Consider the following 20,945-nt stretch of genomic DNA (forward strand, 5'->3'; position numbering starts at 1 on the left):
GAGACTGGGTCAAAGCCCAAGGAAATCAACACCAGGAAAGACAGATGAAGGGGGAGGGCCAGGGAATGCTGGCAAGAATGTGTTGTGTACCACAAAGTTAAGAAAAGCAAAGGAAGGGGTGGTGGGGCGGGGTGGGAAGGTTGAAGGGTGGCACTGATCCCGATGTATTCACAAACTGTCTTGTTGCACGGCACCTCCTTTGTTTGAAGCAGGTGCTCCGTTCATGGGAGAAGTTTCAAGCATCGGGACACTTGCCTTGTGGTCTGTGGCAGGCGGTGGTCGAATGTGGTCGGCCTGGGAGTCAGCGCCCCCCGCTGGGATGGTCAGGTTGGGGCGGTGTGGGCTTGGGGCCCCGGGAGGACGGCGCAGGGCGGCCCTGCCAGCTGTGCTCAGACGGTGTGGGAGGCCGTGGGCTGCTCAGGGAGACATGGGACTGTTTTCAGAGACCACGCACGAAGCTGGAACCCATCCCTCTGGTGGGTGCTTTTCCCACCTTAGGAGCCAAAAGCTCCTTTGGCAAAAGGCAAGTCCAAGGCCTTTCTGACCTCGTTCTAGTGACTTGCAATTTAGGGACCAAGATGCAGCCTGGGAAGCCTGGCGGCCTGGGAAGCCTGGCGGCCGCTGCTGGCCTGGGACTGCTCATGCCTTGATCCCCACCTGTGGTCTGTGACCCCAGGACAAGGAGGTGTGCACGTCCCACGCGGTCTGGGTGGGACAAGGCTTCAACCCGCCGCCAGCGGTATTGTCTCTAGGACGCAGAGCTGGGTGCCGGCTGCCTGCGCCCTTGATTTCCTGCCTCCCAGCGTCTCCTGGGTGGAAAGGTGGAAAGAATTTCTAGAATACTACAGACGGAGAAGGTTCATAAGACTCCCCAAAGCTCAGTTTTTTGTCTAAAAGTTAATTTCTGGTGCCAACTCAGGGCTCCAGGCCGAGGCCCCGGGAGCTGCCCCCCCGGCCCCCAGAGAGGACACCACAACACCCCCGTGACTCAGGAACACAGCGGGCGGCACCCAAGACCCAGCCACAGGGCAAAGCCAGGCCCTGCCACCAAACACAGATGACACAGTGGACGGCACCCAAGACCCAGCCACCGAACACAGATGACACAGTGGACGGCACCCAAGACCCAGCCACTGAACACAGATGACACAGTGGATGGCACCCAAGACCCAGCCACTGAACACAGATGACACAGTGGACGGCACCCAAGACCCAGCCACCGAGCACAGATGACACAGTGGACGGCACCCAAGACCCAGCCACTAAACACAGATGACACAGTGGACGGCACCCAAGACCCAGCCACCAAACACAGATGACACAGTGGACGGCACCCAAGACACAGCCACAGGGCAAAGCCAGGCCCAGCCACCGAACACAGATGACACAGTGGGCGGCACCCAAGACCCAGCCACAGGGCAAAGCCAGGCCCAGCCACCGAACACAGATGACACAATGGGCAGCACCCAAGACCCAGCCACTGAACACAGATGACACAGGGGACGGCACCCAAGACCCAGCCACAGGGCAAAGCCAGGCCCAGCCACCGAACACAGATGACACAGTGGGCAGCACCCAAGACCCAGCCACCGAACACAGATGACACAGGGGACGGCACCCAAGACCCAGACACTGAACACAGATGACACAGTGGACGGCACCCAAGACCCAGCCACTGAACACAGATGACACGGGATGGCACCCAAGACCCAGCCACAGGGCAAAGCCAGGCCCTGCCACCAAACACAGATGACACAGTGGACGGCACCCAAGACCCGGCCGCAGGGCGCAAGCCAGGCCCTGCCACCGAACACAGATGACTCATGCTTTAGCAAAATGGAAGACAAGCTAGAAAAGAGCAAGGAACGGGTGGGGAGGGGGAGGGTGGGAGCCACCATCGCCACCAGCAACATGGCTCACTTCATCCTACATGTCTGTTTACCCTGATCCTGAATAAAAATTGAATTTGTTGCTATAGCAACGGCCCCATCACACGTCCGCTCTGCTGCGTCTGCGTCGCCGGGGATTCTCGGCCCTCGTGACTCGGGGGAGGGGCTGGCGCTCAGGCCGCAGCTCGGAGGAAAACGGTGTTTGTAATAAACTCGCATTTGTCAATATGTTGAGTGCGGTTAATTAAAGGATGTGATTTTCCTTGCCGTGAAGACAAGTCGGGTTTGGCGGTGGAGGGCTGCGGGCCTCCAGCCCGGCCTGTCCACGCTGACCCCTGGCACCGCGTGCAGAGTAGGGACGGCCAGCTGGTCCCCGGCCTCTGTCCCAGCCCATGTGGGTGTGGGAATCGGAAAGGCTGAGTACAAGAGCGGCCAGCAACAGTTAACGCCACACAGCTATGTAACGCAGGCTCTGCAGATTTCCCATGACAAACGCCAATCCGAAATATGGACAAGCCAACTTTTCTCAGGACGGATGCACTTTTGCATTCTGAGTCAAGAAAATGCAGATTGGAACAAAACAAGGTGTGTGAGAGCGGTGGGAAGCGTCCCGCAGCCGCCGCAGGTCCCGGCTCTTCAGCATCCTGGAGCCCCATCCAGCCCGGCCCGGCTCCGGGCGCCGCCCAGCGCCCTCAGCAGGCCACGGCAGGCTTCCATGCAAGTCCTGTTCCAGGGTGTGCGTGCTCTCAGACGGCTGTGACTAGGGGTGCACCGCCCACATGCAGCCAGGGACCCTAACAGCTGTAGGCTGGGCAGCCGTGGGCTGGGCTGAGTCACGGCTCACAGCCCCACAGCCCCCGACGCTGTGATGAGACAACCATCACCCCGCAGGGAATGTCCATCCATACACGCCTCTGAGTGTGAGGCACAGAGACCCGGGGGTCTGGAGAGGAGACCGGGGCCTGGAGAGGAGACTGGGGCCTGGAGAGGAGACCGGGGCCTGGAGAGGATACCTGGGGCCTGGAGAGGAGACCGGGGCCTGGAGAGGAGACCCAGAGCCTGGAGAGAAGATCGAGGGTCTGGAGAGGAGACCCAGAGCCTGGAGAGGCGACCGAGGCCTGGAGAGGAGACCGGGGGTCTGGAGAGGAGACCGGGACCTGGAGAGGAGACCGGGGCCTGGCGAGGAGACCTGGGGTCTGGAGAGGAGACAGGGGCCTGGAGAGGAGACCAGGGCCTGGAGAGGAGATCTGGGGTCTGGAGAGGATACCTGGGGCCTGGAGAGAAGAACAGGGGCCTGGAGAGGAGACTGGGGGCATAGAGAGGAGACCCAGAGCCTGGAAGACCGAGGGCCTGGAGAGGCGACCGGGACCTGGAGAGGAGACCCAGAGCCCGGAGAGAAGACCGAGGGTCTGGAGAGGAGACCGGGGCCTGGAGAGGAGACCTGGGGCCTGGAGAGGAGACCTGGGGCCTGGCGAGGAGACCTGGGGTCTGGAGAGGAGACCCAGAGCCTGGAGAGGCGACCGAGGCCTGGAGAGGAGACCCAGAGCCTGGAGAGAAGACCGAGGGCCTGGAGAGGCGACCAGGACCTGGAGAGGAGACCCAGAGCCTGGAGAGAAGACCGAGGGTCTGGAGAGGAGACCCAGAGCCTGGAGAGGCGACCGAGGCCTGGAGAGGAGACCCAGAGCCTGGAGAGGCGACCGAGGCCTGGAGAGGAGACCGGGGGTGTGGAGAGGAGACCGGGGCCTGGCGCGGGGCCCTGCCCCCTGGCAGCCTGGTGCAGGCCGCTCCCTGGCGCGACCCCGCAGGGCGGCTCCCTTGTGGGCAGCGGCCTCTCTCACTTAGCTGCCTCCGGCCCAGCCGGGACCCCCCAGCCCCGCAGTTGGCCTGAGCTTGTCCCCGGCTGTCCCCCGCTGACTGGCCTGAGTTAGTGTCCGGGCCCTCCTAGCAACTTCCAGGAACCGGGATTCGTACTTTTGCTTCCGTGATTTTTTTGGACAGAATCTTGGTGACGCTCTAACAGCCTCCAGAGTAGACGGGACTACAATGTTCCTCGTGTCCAGTTTGTCGGTTGAGATGGGGCCCCACTAGCGGCCTGTCTGGGGCTGGCCTCAAACCTTGGCCCTCCTGATCTCTGCCTCTCTAGTAGCTGGGGTTACAGATGTGAGCCCCGACACCCGGCCTGGATTTGGGTTTTGATGAAGGTTATCTAAAGCAGCAATCTATTTCTTCCAGTGGACAGGAAGTGGCCGAGTGGGATTTGAGGGAAGAAAGTGATGCTTTCTCACACATTCAGTAAGACCGAATCTCCAGCACGCCGCCTCCCAGTGACCGGCAGAGCACACGGCGCCGGCTGGCACACACCACACCTGGCGGAGGCTGACAGGGCTCCACAGGGGAATTCTGTGGGTGAGAACAGGTCTGAGGCTCGTGGGCTTTTGAGGGACTGCGAAGCCCGAATAACATTGTGCTTTGGAGCCAGCCATCACAGAGACAGCAGCAGCACGGAGCAGGAGCCAGGAGCAGGCGGGGAGGGCGGGACGGTGCGTGGCCCCAGGCTCGCTCAGGCACAGCGGCTCTCAGGAGAAACACCTGGAAGCCGCGTTGGACATTGGCCCCTCCCCGTCGAGGGGGCTGGGGCCTGGCAGCCCAGGTGAGTTCCTGTTGGAAGTCCCCAACCCGGGGGCAGCACGGGCTGGCGGGCCTGGCGGGCGCTGGTGGGCCTGGCGGGCCTGGCGGGCGCTGGTGGGCCTGGCGGGCCTGGCGGGCGCTGGTGGGCCTGGCGGGCCTGGCGGGCGCTGGTGGGCCTGGCGGGCGCTGGCGGGCCTGGCGGGCGCTGGCGGGCCTGGCAGGCGCTGGTGGGCCTGGCGGGCCTGGCGGGCGCTGGCGGGCGCTGGCGGGCGCTGGCGGGCACCAGTGCGAGCAGCAGCCCAGGCTCAGGGCAGACCACAGGTGTTAGGCCTGACAAACAGCACCTAGACCGCTTTTCCTCCAACATTTTGAGCTTTGCTTCAGGTGACTGTGATTGTCCCCGAGAAGGAGTGTGGCCGAACTAACGTGAACAAAATGTGAAGGCTTTTCGAGGTATAAAAATTAGAATCTGCCACACAGCACCGCGCTTCTTGTCTGTTAGCGGTGCGCGGGCGCACGGCCATTTGCTCATTTCCTTTAAATGTTTGTTTTGAGACAGTTCAGCGTGGCTTGAAAGGTTTGACTTCACGGCCTGCCATCGCGGCTCTGCGTCACAGGTGCTGCTCGGAGATCCATAAATGCCAGATTTCTAGCAATCAAACCCCATTTTACATTCCAGAATCCGGACTGAGAAACATGTTAAAACTCAGAATCCTCCAAACCAGGTTTCCAGAAAGAGGAACAGAAGACGGTTCCCTAAAACTGCCTCAGCTCATGGCCCTTCCTCCCGGTTAGTGCTGAAGCCCCAGCCCAGCCCAGCCGCAGCCCCACCCCAGCCCAGCCGCAGCCCAGCCGCAAGCCCCCCCCAGCCCAGCCACAAGCCCCCCCCAGCCCAGCCACAAGCCCCACCCCAGCCCAGCCACAGCCCAGCCGCAGCCCCACCCCAGCCCAGCCGCGCCAGCGCCAGCGCTTCTGAGCAAGGTGTGAGGAGGCTGAGGGGTACACGCAGGGCTGCGGACAGCCACGGGGACCGCACCCGCCTGGGGGGCTCCTCCCGCGGGGCTGGCTCCAGGGCCATGCCCGGCCAGCAGGCACCCCAGGAATCCCCGCCTGAGCTGATCACTGACAGTGCTCCAAACAGGCGCAGGGCGCCAACCACCAACCGAGACCGAGACCGAGACGGAGCTGGGCGGCCGAAGGAGGCGCTGCCATCAGAAGCTGTCTTTCTCCAGGGGGATCCTGGAGCCTCGGAGCGTAGGACTCAGGCTCCAGCACCCGCGCGCGGCCCATGCATGTGGTGGAGGTGGGGGACGGGACAGAGGTTACCGAGGAGGCAGGGGACGGTGGTCCACAGGCTGCTAAAACCCAGACCGCGGCGCGGGCCGGGAGAGGCCGGAAACCTCGGGGACCCCTGCTGCCGTGTGAGGACAGGAGCGGCTGGCCGCCACCTTCACCCACGTCGCTCGCTTTGCCCAGGCGGTGCACATCCAGCATCTCAGGAAGCCTTCCCCGGACCACAAAGGTGCAGGCCGACTGCCCCCTGGGCAGCGGAGGAAATGGAGCCATGGAGAGAGAGCCCAGCCTGCTCAGGAGCAGTGCTCACACAGACAGTGCTCACACAGACAGTGCTCACAGACAGTGCTCACAGACAGTGCTCACACAGACAGTGCTCACACAGACAGTGCTCACACAGACAGTGCTCACAGACAGTGCTCACAGACAGTGCTCACAGAGACAGCGTAGCCATTCTGAGAGTGGGAGCTGAGCCCAACGTGCAGACAGCCAGTCCTGAGGGGGTGTCACAGGGGCGCTGAGCCTGAGGGGTGGGCAGGTCGGGGTCAGGCCGCAAGCCCAGCCTGGAGGGGCAGCCAGTGTCTCGGCCACTGCGCTCTGACCTCCGGCAGGCCTGGGCTGGGCTGGGGACGCGCCAGGCTGCCGGGAGGTAGACGGTACCTGTGTGGCCACCTCATCAGGAAGGGGCTTTGTGCCCAGCGTGGGGCTCCGCCTGGTGGCGGCACCCCTCCCTCCCCGCCCTCCACGCCACCGGATGCGGGGCAAGCACGGCGAGCCCAGGGAGGGCCGCGGCCTCCCCCCCTTCCAGCGGGGCCACGCTCCAGGCTGCCCTTGACCGCGTGGAGCTGGTTCCCAATCTCGGGATCCCACCATCACCCAGGAGCCATGTGAGCGGAAGCACCTCCCACTGGCTGAGACCAGAAGGGGAGGTGGGTGCATGGAGCTGAGCGCCCGCACAGCGCCGTGGGCCCTCCCGCAGTGCCTGAGCATCCACCCCTGCAGGCATGCCGCCAGCTGTGAGCAGGACGCCCGCAAGGCCCGCCGTGGTCAGAGCCCCGCAAGGCCACTGTGGTCAGAGCCCCGCAAGGCCCACCACGGTCAGAGCCCCGTGACTGCTGTCAGAGCCCCTCAAGGCCCACCGCGGTCAGAGCTCTGCACCCAGACGCCGCGGCAGCGCTCACCTCCACGTGGTTCCTTCCGCAGGGTCGTCTCCGCCAGGCAGCCACGGACGCGCAAACGGACGCACAAACAAGCCTCCTTAACAGCTCGTTACCCCGGATCTCACAGACCGCACAGACTGGTTGCACCCCACGCTGGCCAGAAGCACTCGGCCCCTGGGCCCCACAGACTACGTCACCACAGAAGCACTCATGGACTAAGTCCCCTCACGGAAGCACTCGGCCCCTGCGCCCCAGCACCCCAGATGGGCCTTTGAACCATGAGGACATCAGTCTGCTGAAGAAGGAACAATGTCTGGCTCGCTCACTGTCACCGCCTGGCAGTGGTGAACGGGGTCTGGAGACGTCTCTGTGTGGCTCATGCGATCACTTTTCTCAGGGGAACCCCAGGTTTCGGCGTCAGAACAACACAATGTCACGTTTGCAGCACACGGTGCCCCGCGTCCCATGCCAGCGATGCTGCCCTAGCACCCGTCCACCACGCCGCCGGCACGCGCGGCCAGGCTCTGCCGGCCCCCGGCCCCACACCGCGCCCCCCCACTGCACCCCTGGACCCCGGCTGCGCCCCCGAACCCCTGCCGCACCACTCACCGGCCCCACTCCGCTCTGCAGGATGGTCAGGCCCGATGAACTCTCCAGCTGCTCTTTGTGGTCCACTGTTGGGAAAAAGCAAGAAGCACAGGGTTAGTGTGGGCTCAGCATGGGGGAGGGCAGCATGGGGTTCAGCATGGGGGAGGGCAGTGTGGGGGTCAGCATGGGGGAGGGCAGTGTGGGGGTCAGCATGGGGGAGGGCAGCGTGGGGTCAGCATGGGGGAGGGCAGCGTGGGGGTCAGCATGGGGGAGGGCAGCGTGGGGGTCAGCATGGGGGAGGGCAGCGTGGGGTCAGCATGGAGGAGGGCAGTGTGGGGTCAGCATGGGGGAGGGCAGCGTGGGGGTCAGCATGGGGGAGGGCAGCGTGGGGGTCAGCATGGGGGAGGGCAGTGTGGGGTCAGCATGGAGGAGGGCAGTGTGGGGTCAGCATGGGGGAGGGCAGTGTAGGGTCAGCATGGGGGAGGGCAGCATGGGGTTCAGCATGGGGGAGGGCAGCATGGGGTTCAGCATGGGGGAGGGCAGTGTGGGGTCAGCATGGAGGAGGGCAGTGTGGGGTCAGCATGGGGGAGGGCAGCATGGGGTTCAGCATGGGGGAGGGCAGCATGGGGTTCAGCATGGGGGAGGGCAGCATGGGGTTCAGCATGGGGGAGGGCAGCATGGGGTTCAGCATGGGGGAGGGCAGCGTGGGGGTCAGCATGGGGGAGGGCAGTGTAGGGTCAGCATGGGGGAGGGCAGCATGGGGTTCAGCATGGGGGAGGGCAGTGTGGGGTCAGCATGGGGGAGGGCAGTGTGGGGGTCAGCATGGGGGAGGGCAGTGTGGGGTCAGCATGGGGGAGGGCAGCATGGGGTCAGCATGGGGGAGGGCAGCATGGGGTTCAGCATGGGGGAGGGCAGCGTGGGGGTCAGCATGGGGGAGGGCAGTGTAGGGTCAGCATGGGGGAGGGCAGCATGGGGTTCAGCATGGGGGAGGGCAGTGTGGGGTCAGCATGGGGGAGGGCAGTGTGGGGTCAGCATGGGGGAGGGCAGCATGGGGTTCAGCATGGGGGAGGGCAGCGTGGGGTCAGCATGGGGGAGGGCAGCGTGGGGTCAGCATGGGGGAGGGCAGCGTGGGGTCAGCATGGAGGAGGGCAGCGTGGGGGTCAGCATGGGGGAGGGCAGCGTGGGGGTCAGCATGGGGGAGGGCAGTGTGGGGTCAGCATGGGGGAGGGCAGTGTGGGGTCAGCATGGGGGAGGGCAGTGTGGGGTCAGCATGGGGGAGGGCAGCGTGGGGGTCAGCATGGGGGAGGGCAGCGTGGGGGTCAGCATGGGGGAGGGCAGTGTGGGGGTCAGCATGGAGGAGGGCAGTGTGGGGTCAGCATGGGGGAGGGCAGTGTGGGGTCAGCATGGGGGAGGGCAGTGTGGGGGTCAGCATGGGGGAGGGCAGCGTGGGGGTCAGCATGGGGGAGGGCAGTGTGGAGGGGGAGGTATAAGAGGAGGTATGGAGGGTCAGCGTGTGGGACAATGTGGAGGGTCAGTGTAGAGAGGCAGCGTGGAGGGGTCACCATGGGGGGTCACTGTGGAGGGGGAGGTATGGGAGAGCTTTGGAGGGTCAGCATGGATGCGTAGGGTGGAGGGTCAGGGTGGAGGGTAGGGTGGAGGGTAGGGTCAGGGTGGAGGGTAGGGTGGAGGGTAGGGTGTAGGGGCAGGGTGTAGGGGCAGCGTGTAGGGGCAGGGTGTAGGGGCAGGGTGTAGGGGCAGGGTGTAGGGGCAGGGTGTAGGGGCAGGGTGTAGGGGCAGCGTGTAGGGGTAGGGTGTAGGGGCAGGGTGTAGGGGCAGGGTGTAGGGGCAGGGTGTAGGGGCAGCGTGGAGGGGTAGGGTGTAGGGGCAGGGTGTAGGGTCAGGGTGTAGGGACAGTGTGGAGGGGTAGGGTGGAGGGGCAGGGTGTAGGGGCAGGGTGGATTGCAGGGTGGAGCCCAGGCGTCTGGGGGGACATCTGAGCTGTATTCTCTGTGGCCAGTTCTGCTGGAGTCCCTCCTTGGACAGATCATTTGCCTGAGGTGCTGGCCAGGCCCAGTTGGGACAGCGACGTCCGAGCCGGGCCCTGGGTCCCAACCCACGCTCTGCCCTGCCCAAGCCTGGCTTGTGCCTTTGGTTTGAACTATGAAATGCTGCCGTGTATGGACACTTGTGGAACCACTGAACATTGTACGCAGACACGCTCTGCAAACGAGAAGGCCTTATTTTAGCTGAGGTAATGGGATGGGAAATCATGTTTCATTAATGAGTGTTTCACAGGATAAGAAAAGACCACAAGCAGGCAGGGCGGCCAGCGGTAACACCCTCGCACCGTCTGGTCTCTCGCCCCCGCCCGTGCCGGGAACATCCCTCGGGTCAGCTCTGAAGCCCCGGGCCCACCTGATTCGGAATTAGGAAGACAGAACGAATGGCTCCGGAACCAATGAGCAGATGTAGATGAAGACACAGGTGGAGACCACCACCCTCCCCTCCCCGGCAGGAAGGGTCACCAGGCGATTGACCCTGACTAGAGAAGCTGCGGAAATATTCTTGTGGATAAAGCTCCTGTCACTTTGGAAATGAAAATGAGGGGAAGATAGAATTCTATCCACCCCTTGAATGAAGAGTGCACTGAAACTGATTCATACAGAAGAAGATGGCAAGAAAACAGCAGGCCCTCTCACCACTTATGTTCCTACACCACCGCGAATCTCGGGTGATGAAATTTCATCTTTAGAGGGAGACAAATTAGATCCTGTAACAGCTTTTGTCACCACCTCCGGGCCTTCCACCGCCCCAGGGAAGTTTTTGGGCAAATAGATGCTATCTTTTCCACCTCAGTAATTGTGGCTGCACCAGGCTAGGAAGGCAGACGTGAGGCAGAAGGGGGCAGAGCAAGGGGGCAGAGCAAGGGGGCAGAGCAAGGGGGCAGAGAGCAAGGGCGCAGAGCAAGGGGGCAGAGCAAGGGGGCAGAGCAAGGGGGCAGAGCAAGGGGGCAGAGCAAGGGGGCAGAGAGCAAGGGGGCAGAGCAAGGGGGCAGAGCAAGGGCGCAGAGCAAGGGCGCAGAGCAAGGGCGCAGAGCAAGGGCGCTTCCGGAGGCTGTGCGATAGGTCACCGTTGTCCCCACCCCCTGCACACACAGGTCACCGTTGTCCCCGTCCCCTGCACACACAGGTCACCGTTGTCCCTGCCCCCTGCACACACAGGTCACCATTGTCCCCGTCCCCTGCACACACAGGTCACCATTGTCCCCGTCCCCTGCACACACAGGTCGCCGTTGTCCCCACCCCCTGCACACACAGGTCGCCGTTGTCCCCACCCCCTGCACACACAGGTCGCCGTTGTCCCCGCCCCCTGCACACACAGGTCACCATTGTCCCCGTCCCCTGCACACACAGGTCACCGTTGTCCCCCGTCCCCTGCACACACAGGTCGCCGTTGTCCCCGCCCCCTGCACACACAGGTCACCGTTGTCCCCGTCCCCTGCACACACAGGTCACCGTTGTCCCCGTCCCCTGCACACACAGGTCGCCGTTGTCCCCACCCCCTGCACACACAGGTCGCCGTTGTCCCCGCCCCCTGCACACACAGGTCGCCGTTGTCCCCGTCCCCTGCACACACAGGTCACCGTTGTCCCCGTCCCCTGCACACACAGGTCGCCGTTGTCCCCCGCCCCCTGCACACACAGGTCGCCGTTGTCCCCGTCCCCTGCACACACAGGTCACCGTTGTCCCCTGCCCCCTGCACACACAGGTCACCGTTGTCCCCGCCCCCTGCACACACAGGTCACCGTTGTCCCCGTCCCCTGCCACTGACGCCTGGGCCTCAGGGACCAAGGAGTCTGGGTGTGACCACACCTCAGGAACTCTTGGACCTGATCCGTCCTATTTTCCTCCTGGTGTCGAGTTCTGACTGTCCCCAGTGAGGACAAGGCGTGTATCGTGGGGAGGTGGGCAGGGTGATGAACGTGGCCCCTCTGAGCTCACACCCAGAGCAGGCAATGCAGGGTCTCGGATCCCCAGTCCGACAGAGGCCAGGCAGGGGGAGTTGTCTGACTCATCCCCGTTTCTCAGCCCACGCTTGGGTGCCCCTCGGGCTCCCCAACACGCCCGATTTCCTGAGTTTAGTTGGGTAACTTCAGGAGTAGCTACTGTCAAGCGAGCGGCAACCTGACCAAGAGGAAAGGCATGAACACTTATTTCCAAAATAACACAAGCTTCAGGTGTACAGCTAAATCCCAATGTCGAAATAAGTAATAACAGGCAATAAGATGGAATCTCCAGCCCTTGCTGTAGCTGTCCTGAGCCATGCTGCTCAGGTCACCATGTTTAATCCTGAATTTGGCCCCAGTGCAGCTCCTGCTTCTGTTTAACAAGCCTGGAAGGGTCAGAAGCCAGGCGGCTTCTGCTCCCCAGCCTCAGTCAGTTGGGGCTCCAGGCTGGCTGAGCTGCAGGCTGGCTGAGCTGCAGGCTGGCTGAGCTCCAGGCAGACGGAGCTCCAGGCTGGCTGAGTTTCAGGCTGGCTGAGCTGCAGGCTGGCTGAGCTGCAGGCTGGCTGAGCTGCAGGCTGGCTGAGCTCCAGGCTGGCTGAGTTTCAGGCTGGCTGAGCTCCAGGCTGGCTGAGCTCCAGGCTGATTGAGGCTCCAGGCAGACGGAGCTCCAGGCAGAATGAGCTCAAGGCAGACTGAGCTCCAGGCTGACTGAGCTCCAGGCTGGCTGAGCTCCAGGCTGGCTGAGTTTCAGGCTGGCTGAGCTCCAGGCTGACTGAGCTCCAGGCTGGCTGAGCTCCAGGCTGGCTGAGTTTCAGGCTGGCTGAGCTCCAGGCTGACTGAGCTCCAGGCTGGCTGAGCTCCAGGCTGACTGAGCTCCAGGCTGGCTGAGCTCCAGGCTGGCAGAGCTGCAGGCTGGCTGAGCTGCAGGCTGGCTGAGCTGCAGGCTGGCTGAGTTTCAGGCTGACTGAGCTCCAAGCCTGCTGAGTTTCAGGCTGACTGAGCTCCAAGCCTGCTGTGTTTCAGTCTGGCTGAGCTCCAGGCTGGCTGAGTTTCAGGCTGACTGAGCCCCAGGCTGGCTGAGCTCCAGGCAGACTGAGTTTCAGGCTGGCTGAGCTCCAGGCTGGCTGATCCCCCAGACTGAGCTCCAGGCTGGCTGAGCTCCTGGCTGGATGAACTCCACACTCCTTGACCTCCAGCTAGCTGAGTTTCAGGCTCGCTAGGCTCTAGGCTGACTGAGCTCTAGGCTGGCTGAGCTCCAGGCTCCTTGAGCTCACTGGGCTCCAGGCTGGCTGAGCTCTCAGCTGGCTGGGCTCCAGCATCTGAACCATGGTGACCTGCGGCCTATGTCTCTAGGGCTGGTGAGGACAGCATGCCCACTGCCTGTGCCTGGTGTCTGTGTCTGAAGAGCGTGTCTGTGATGCGCAGGGGACCATGGGATCCATTTGAATCGCTTGTCACCAGGACAAGAATCATTTGTCAACTAATAAACCCCTGTCCCCACCTCATGAAGCAGGAGACTGGGCTAAGGCCCTGGACCAGTTGTGGGGCTCCGTGGTGGAGGGTGGAGGGTGGCGGGTGGGGCTGCCCCAGAGCGGGGAGGAGCCCAGGCACGCCGCACAGCGGAGGAGCACAGCTTAGAGCAGGCCAGGGTCCTAGGCTGGGATGGCAGCTGGGTCTCCTGCCCCAGCTCAGGCCTGGGGCTGCTCCTGCTCTCCGTCAGGAGCGGTGCAGGCTTTCGCGCCAGGCTCGGGGGCCTGGGGCTGCTCCTGCTCTCCGTCAGGAGCGGTGCAGGCTTTGGCGCCAGGCTCGGGGGCCTGGGGCTGCTCCTGCTCTCCGTCAGGAGCGGTGCAGGCTTTCGCGCCAGGCTCAGGGGCCTGGGGCTGCTCCTGCTCTCCGTCAGGAGCGGTGCAGGCTTTGGCGCCAGGCTCGGGGGCCGCTCTGCTGCGGCTGCGGCCTGCCTCCTCGCAGCCGCCAGGGTTCCAGGCACCCATCGACGCCGGCCCTGGGAATCGCCTGCCAGCCACCCTGCGCGCGCTGCTTCCGGAACTGCACGGCTAGCCGAGCCTTCCTCTAGGTCACACCGTCACTACTTAGAACTGTCCAGAAGCGCTCTCTCTGAGGAGATGAAGACGGCAGAATGACCCCCGAGCTTAGTGAGTGTGGATAGTGGTGTTCTAGCAGCCATGCTCAGCCCCTGGGAGGAGAGAGCCCTGAGCTGAGCCGCGGGGCAGGGCGGGGCGGCGCTGCAGGCCCCCCCCTCGTCCCCCCACCCCCTGCCCTGTTCCTGTGTCCCCACTCCTGAGCTCCAGCCCAAGCCCAGGAGGAGGACGTGGAGTAACGGTCGGCTTTGAGGTTCTGGACTTGGACTTGGTGTGTTTGTGGAAGAGAATGGGGGACATGGCTTCACTGAGACAGAATAGGGAGAAAGCCCATTTTTATCTTCATGGGAGACAAAAAGGGTTTCCAAACACAAAAAGAAGTCCTTTAGAATTAAATTCATTAGATGAAGGATATGCAAATTACCCGAAGAAGCGGAACTCTGTAATGTTCTCAAAATTCTGCAATAGCCTATTTAATTAGTATTTTAATTTATCAGAATAATTCTTCGCACTTGACAATTTATGCAGCATTATAATTAAGCACCACGTAGCAATAGTGGAATAATTTCTCCTCCTCGCTATCCCCACTGTTCTACCTGAAAGGATGTGTGGACTGCCTTCTGCAATCTGGATCACAATGGGACTGCTTAAAGGCTTTGCTCAGGGAGGGCGGGGGGCTGTGAGAACAGATGTGCCCCCCACCCGCCCCAGGCCTGGGGAGCATCTGATTTCCCTCACAAGGCCCGAAAATCAGTCCTGTCACTGCCCCAGATCCACAGCCCAGCATCAGAGGGCGACCGGGAAGGCCACCTGGGTGATCAGTGGCCCCTTGCCCTGTGGCCGCAAGGCTGACCGTGGCCAGGCCGCTCAGAGGCCCCTGCAGCAGGAGGGACGGAGGAAGGGAGACCCCAGTGCAGAAGGGAGGGAGGAAGAGAGGGAGACCCCGAGGACAGCTCAGATTCCACCACACCATTCTCCATGTAAAACTCACATTCTGTTTATTTCTGGACTCTGCACACTGTGTCATCTGCACACTGTGTCATCTGCACACTGTATCATCTGCACACTGTGTCTGCACACTGTGTCATCTGCACACTGTACCTGCACACTGTGTCATCTGCACACTGTGTCATCTGCACACTGTATCATCTGCACACTGTGTCTGCACACTGTATCATCTGCACACTGTATATGCATGCTGTATCATCTGCACACTGTGTCTGCACACTGTGTCTGCACACTATATCATCTGCACACTGTATTTGCACACTGTGGTTAGTGGCAGGCAACTGAAACCATGGGAATGAAAACCATGGCTAAAGGAGGGCTGTTGAATAATCTCCTTCTTCTCCTCCCTTTGTGTGAAGGTGGGTCCTGCACAGCAGGCTGCCGACACCCAGGGCTGCTCAGTCAGCAGCCTGGGACCGAAGCTAGACATGCACACACTTTGCATTTATAAAAATATTCGCTGTAAGCCGGATGCCAGTGGCTCCCACCGATAGTCCTAGCTATTCAGCAGGCTGAGATCTGAGGATCACAGTTCAATGCCAGCCCAGGCAGAAAAATCCAACAAACTACTCAGAAAAAGCTGGAAGTGGCGCCATGGCTCAAGTGGTAGAGCGCTAGCCTGGAGCACAGAGAACTCAGGGACAGCGCCCAGGCCCTGAGCTCTGGTTTGAGGTCACATAGTCACACACGGCCACCTGGTATGATCCTTAATATGTTCACACCCAGTGTGATCCTCTCTGTGTCCTCACCCAGTGTGATCCTCTGTGTCCTCACCCAGTGTGATCTGTTCTGTGTCCTTACCCAGTGTGATCCTGTGTTCCCACCCAGTGTGATCCTGTGTTCCCACCCAGTGTGATCTGCTGTGTCCTCACCCAGTGTGATCCTGTGTTCCCACCCAGTGTGATCTGTTCTGTGTCCTCACCCGGTGTGATGGGCTCTATGCCCACATTTAGGTCCTGTTTCTCAATGTTCTGTGATCTGAGGAGCAGCCATAACACAAAACACAAGGAGAAGTTTTGATGCTAATTATTTTATATCAAGCCATCGAGAGTAGCTTGTGGCCACCTTGTTTTGTTAGATAATTTTGGTCACTGTCAGAAAGAATTAAAATATCCCTGAAACATAATTGCTTTCCTGACAATTGCTTACCTAATCAGACACCATATAAAGCCCAATTTTAAGAGAGGGAAAAGGAAGAGGTCGGCACCTCAGCCCTGCCCCAAACGACCACGATTTGCACAACTGGTCTTTAGTGTAAAGACAGGGTGGGGAAGGCGCGTCATCAGATATTTCTCTCAGGAGTGGTTGGCCACCTCAGTCCTCTGCAGTTACAGTTAGAATCAGCTGGTCAGATTCATAGATCTACCTATAGTTAATCATCTATCTATCATCAATCTACCTATCTAGTCGTCTACCATTTATCGAATCTATCTGTCTGTCTGTCTATCTATCCATCCATCCAGTATCTCAACATCTATCTACCCCATCACCTGTCTATGTACCTCTGGCTATCATCTATCATCTGACTGTATAATGATCTATACCATTTGTCTATCATCTGCCTACCTGTCCTTCTATTGTCTCCCAGTGTGTCCGTCCATCCACCCATCCACCCTCTACTCATGTATGTATGTATGTATACATGCATATGTACGGCCATCTATCCATTTATGCATCTGCTTGGATTTTTAATAAACATCTTATTGAATCTAGAGTTATGGGGAAATTAGCGTTGTTATGGCAAAGGAACATGACAATCTCTTCAGCTACTTAGGCCTTTCCATAAAGTTAAAAATTCTTCCCATAGGATTGCACATATTTAAAATATAGTTCTTATATTTTTATGCTTTTGTAAATGATTATCATTCCAAACTGCACTTTCTAACTCTTTTCTTCCTCCTCTCTCCCTTTTTCACCTCCTCTGTTAGGTGGAGGGTCATTACACAGCTCAGGCTCATGGGCTGCCTCAGCCCGAGCGGTGGGTAACTTTCTCGGCACGTGGTTGCAAGGGATTTTTAAAGGAAAAATCCTGTTCTTTCCACTTCCTAGATCAAGTGGCGTTGTGCGTGAGCTCACACGGACTGACTTTGTCGCTGCTGTCGCACACAGGCAGAGGCTAGGCCACAGGTGGTGAGGTCTTCCGGAGCGGGGCCCTGGGAAGGCGCTGCTGGGGCGGGGCGGGGCTGGTGAAGTTCCCCTGGGACTCGGGCTAATTCTCAGGAGAGGGCTGTGGTGAATGAGCCAGCCAGCTCCCTGAATCGCCCTCTGGCTTCCTGCCTTGCCAGGTCGCCTCCCTCCCACCCGTCCCCCCGTGACCTTGGACGCCTGAGTCCTCAGCAGCTGGCACCCCGTTCAGATGCGGGGCCTCTGGAATCTGTGAGCAAGATGGACTTGCTTTCTCTTTAGGCTTCCCAGCCTCAGCCACCTCATTGTAGCAACGGACAGGGACCAACACGATTTACCTGGATATTCTTTTATGCTTTGTGAGTCTATCTAGTGAAAGTTGTCAACCCTAACAAGAGAACAGTGCATACAGCTGGGAGGCCCTGATGGCAGAGGTTCACACCCAGCACCTGACGACAAAACCCGCCTCCCAGCAAAGCCGCCGCAGCGCCAGAACGCACCCCTGTCAGACGCCTCCCGCCGCTCCCACCCGCCGACCACGGCTGCCCCGGGGCCCTCCGTGCAGCTCACGCGAGCTCCTCGTTTGCTGCTGGAAAGCACTCCCCGCCTTCGCCTGGACTGTGCCACACCCTGCCCTCACTGCGCTCTGCACCCTGGCCAACTCCTCTTCTTATGGAACTGTGTGTTATCTTAGGCTGACAACCTATGCACACACACATGTCTACACACACACACGCACACATAGGATACCTTCTGAGAAATTCATCAGTAGCCATTCTATCACCATGTAAGCTGCACAGAGGGCACTTAATAAATCTGGACAGCACATCCATTCTTCATCCATCCACCCATCATCCATCCATCCATCCATCATCCGTCCTTCCTTCCATTACCCATCCATTGTCCATCATCCATTCACTGTCCAACCATCCATCATCCATCATCCATCATCCATCCATTTGCTATCCATCATCCATCAGTCTATCCATGCATCCTTCCATTGTCTATCCCATCCATCCATCCATCCTTCTATCCATTCTTCCATCCATCCATCCATCCATCCAACCATCTTCCAACTGTCATCCATCCATCCATCTACATAGCTTAGTATCCTGTATCAGTGATTAAGAAACTTCAGCCATATTTTGAAATAGTACCCATGGACTGTATTCTCCTGCAACTCCTATTTAAGGTGTACAAAGTCTTCCCAGTGTTTTCTAGGATTCTCTGGTTGATTTTTTCTTTTTACATTTTTCTTTTTCTTTTAAAGTAATTGTACAAAGGAGTTGATGTTCAACAAAGCAGTGCATAAATAGCAAGGGATTTTGATCAGTGTCCCCCTTTTATCATTTTCCCCATCACTCACAATCCTACCCTTCCCTTAAGTTTCTTACTTTTGTAGACGACTACACACTGAGTTTGTGATGGCACTCTCCTTCCACTTAAAATATGGGAACTCTCCACAAACGTGCATGCTGTCCTGCCCAAGGGCCACGCGAAGCTTCTCTGTATCACTCCAGGATTTAGTATATGTGCTGCTGACGTGAGCAATAGGGTTCTCTTTTTAATTTTCAATCTCTTTAATTCTTGGTCTCTCTATGGGATGCATTCTAAAGAATTTCTTTAGACCTATGTTCACTAAGTTCTTCATCTGTCACATTTCTCAAGTTAAAATTTCATTATAGCACCTTTCATTTTACTTTTTAAAGTCTACTTTCAAAAACTTCAGGACACTTTAAGGTCCTCAGCTGCCCCTGGGCCTCTCCGTTTCTCCAAGTGTGCCCAGCACGCGGGCTGGGTCTGCCCCTGGGCCTCTCCGTTTCTCCAAGTGTGCCCAGCACGCGGGCTGGGTCTGCCCCTGGGCCTCTCCGTTTCTCCAAGTGTGCCCAGCATGCGGCTGGGCTTACGTCTTGCAGCACCTGAGCTTTTCCATGTCATCCACTCTTCCTGCTGCGTTTTAGAATTTTCTATTGTTGACTCTTATTTCTTGGAATTTCACCTATAGGAGTCCTTTTAGGACGAGGAAAAGGATGATTTCCAGAGAGGGCCTGTGCCTGTCCCTCCCAGGAGCCTGAGGTCCTCCACCGGGACATCAAACTCAGCTCTCCATTGAGACTTGGTGGAGGGCCGGGCAGGCTTGCTGGACCCTGTGTCTTGTGGGGGCCATTTTGGTCAATACCGGAGAACCAACACTCTTCTCCACCCGGCCAAAGGAATACACTGATTCCCCGTGGGCCAGACTGGGGTTCCAGGGTCACCTGTCAGTTGGCTGCCATTCTGAGCTCAGCCCTGCATGGGGCGGTAGAGCTCTGTGAGCCGGGCCACGTAAAGTGGGCCTGAGCTCTTCCTCCAACTCCCCAGAAGCTACAAGGCCATGGATAGTGGAATTGTTCATGGAAATACCCTCAGGATGAAAATCACCATCAGTCATATGGTTAGTGTGGGATCACCAAGAGTTCCACAACAGCTAGGTAGCTGGTAAGTGTGGAATCATACCTCTGTGGTGATTTTCTTATCTGTCCACTTGGTTGGGTTGAGAGACACTCAGGAGATTAGTAAGGCACAGGCAAATCTTCGGGTGCTCTGATCAGATCCCGAGGGCCGGGGCTGGTGGGTGGATGGATCCCGAGGTGGACATCCTGGGGGGGGTGGATGGATCCCGAGGTGGACATCCTGGGGGGGGTGGATGGATCCCGAGGTGGACATCCTGGGGGGGGTGGATGGATCCCGAGGTGGACATCCTGGGGGGGGTGGATGGATCCCGAGGTGGACATCCTGGGGGGGTGGTGGATGGATCCCGAGGTGGACATCCTGGGGGTGGTGGATGGATCCCGAGGTGGACATCCTGGGGGGGTGGTGGTGATGGTGATGGTGGTGGTGGTGGTTGTGGGAGCTGGTGGGGGGCTGTCTCCCTAGAGCATCGTCAGGGACCCCAGCTTGCCCTGGTCTCCTCCTGACACCCCTTTTCTCTGCTTCTGCCCGCGATGGTGTGAGCTGTTGTATTCCACCATGCCTCCTTGCATACGGACTTCCTTGGGAGCTGGAGTCAAAGCAATCTTTCCCCCTTGGGGCTGCTTTTCCTGGGTATTGCTCGGGTCTCAGTGGCACGGGGCTGGAGTAGCACTGTATCGTCCCATGGTCACAGTAAGGGCGCCTTCGGAGCAAGGATTCGACCCGACCTCTGGCTCCCCGGTGCACTGATGGCAGGGGACTCCCCAGCTGTTTCCAGGAGACGTCCACCCCCCTCGCTCTGCAGCTGGCGATGCTGATCCCAGCTCTGAAGTCACACGCCGGAAAACCCACGCCATCCCACGCCATGTGTGCACTGGGCTCCAGACGGACCAGCGAGCGGTGCCCGGGGTGGCGGTGGGGGTGGGCTTGGGCCTGGGGTGTGGCGTTGGGTCTGCTCTGGGCTTGGGCCTGGGGTGTGGTGGTGGGTCTGCTCTGGGCTTGGGCCTGGGGTGTGGTGGTGGATCTGCTCTGGGCTTGGGCCTGGGGTGTGGTGGTGGGTCTGCTCTGGGCTTGGGCCTGGGGTGTGGCGTTGGGTCTGCTCTGGGCTTGGGCCTGGGGTGTGGTGGTGGGTCTGCTCTGGGCTTGGGCCTGGCCGGGGTGGCGGTGGGTCTGCTCTGGGCTTGGGCCTGGGGTGTGGTGGTGGATCTGCTCTGGGCTTGGGCCTGGGGTGTGGCGTTGGGTCTGCTCTGGGCTTGGGCCTGGGGTGTGCGGTGGGCCTGCTCTGGGCTTGGGCCTGGGGTGTGGCATTGGGTCTGCTCTGGGCTTGGGCCTGGGGTGTGGCGGTGGGGGTGGGCTTGGGCCTGGGGTGTGGTGGTGGGTCTGCTCTGGGCTTGGGCCTGGGGTGTGGTGGTGGGTCTGCTCTGGGCTTGGGCCTGGGGTGTGGTGGTGGGCCTGCTCTGGGCTTGGGCCTGGCTGGGGTGTGCGGTGGATCTGCTCTGGGCTTGGGCCTGGCCGGGGTGGCGGTGGGCCTGCTCTGGGCTTGGGCCTGGGGTGTGGTGGTGGGCCTGCTCTGGGCTTGGGCCTGGGGTGTGGTGGTGGGTCTGCTCTGGGCTTGGGCCTGGGGTGTGCGGTGGGCCTGCTCTGGGCTTGGGCCTGGGGTGTGCGGTGGATCTGCTCCGGGCTTGGGCCTGGCCGGGGT

The 20,945-nt window shown here is 60.1% G+C and overlaps 1 protein-coding gene across 4 annotated transcripts in view; it reads right to left on the reverse strand.

Annotated features, from left to right (window-relative positions):
• Positions 1 to 20,945, reverse strand: part of Ptprn2 (protein tyrosine phosphatase receptor type N2) — a 594,518-nt gene that overhangs the window by 223,711 nt on the left and 349,862 nt on the right. For all 4 annotated transcript variants that reach the window (XM_069997165.1, XM_069997166.1, XM_069997163.1 and 1 more), the window contains exon 11: positions 7,580 to 7,644. In XM_069997165.1, the coding sequence (XP_069853266.1) occupies positions 7,580 to 7,644 (65 nt within the window). The remainder of the gene's footprint in view (positions 1 to 7,579; positions 7,645 to 20,945) is intronic.

The sequence above is a fragment of the Dipodomys merriami genome, unplaced genomic scaffold, assembly GCF_024711535.1.
Source record: "Dipodomys merriami isolate MVZ:Mamm:240054 unplaced genomic scaffold, mDipMer1.0.p SCAF_5, whole genome shotgun sequence".
NCBI classification, from domain to species: Eukaryota; Metazoa; Chordata; class Mammalia; order Rodentia; family Heteromyidae; genus Dipodomys; species Dipodomys merriami.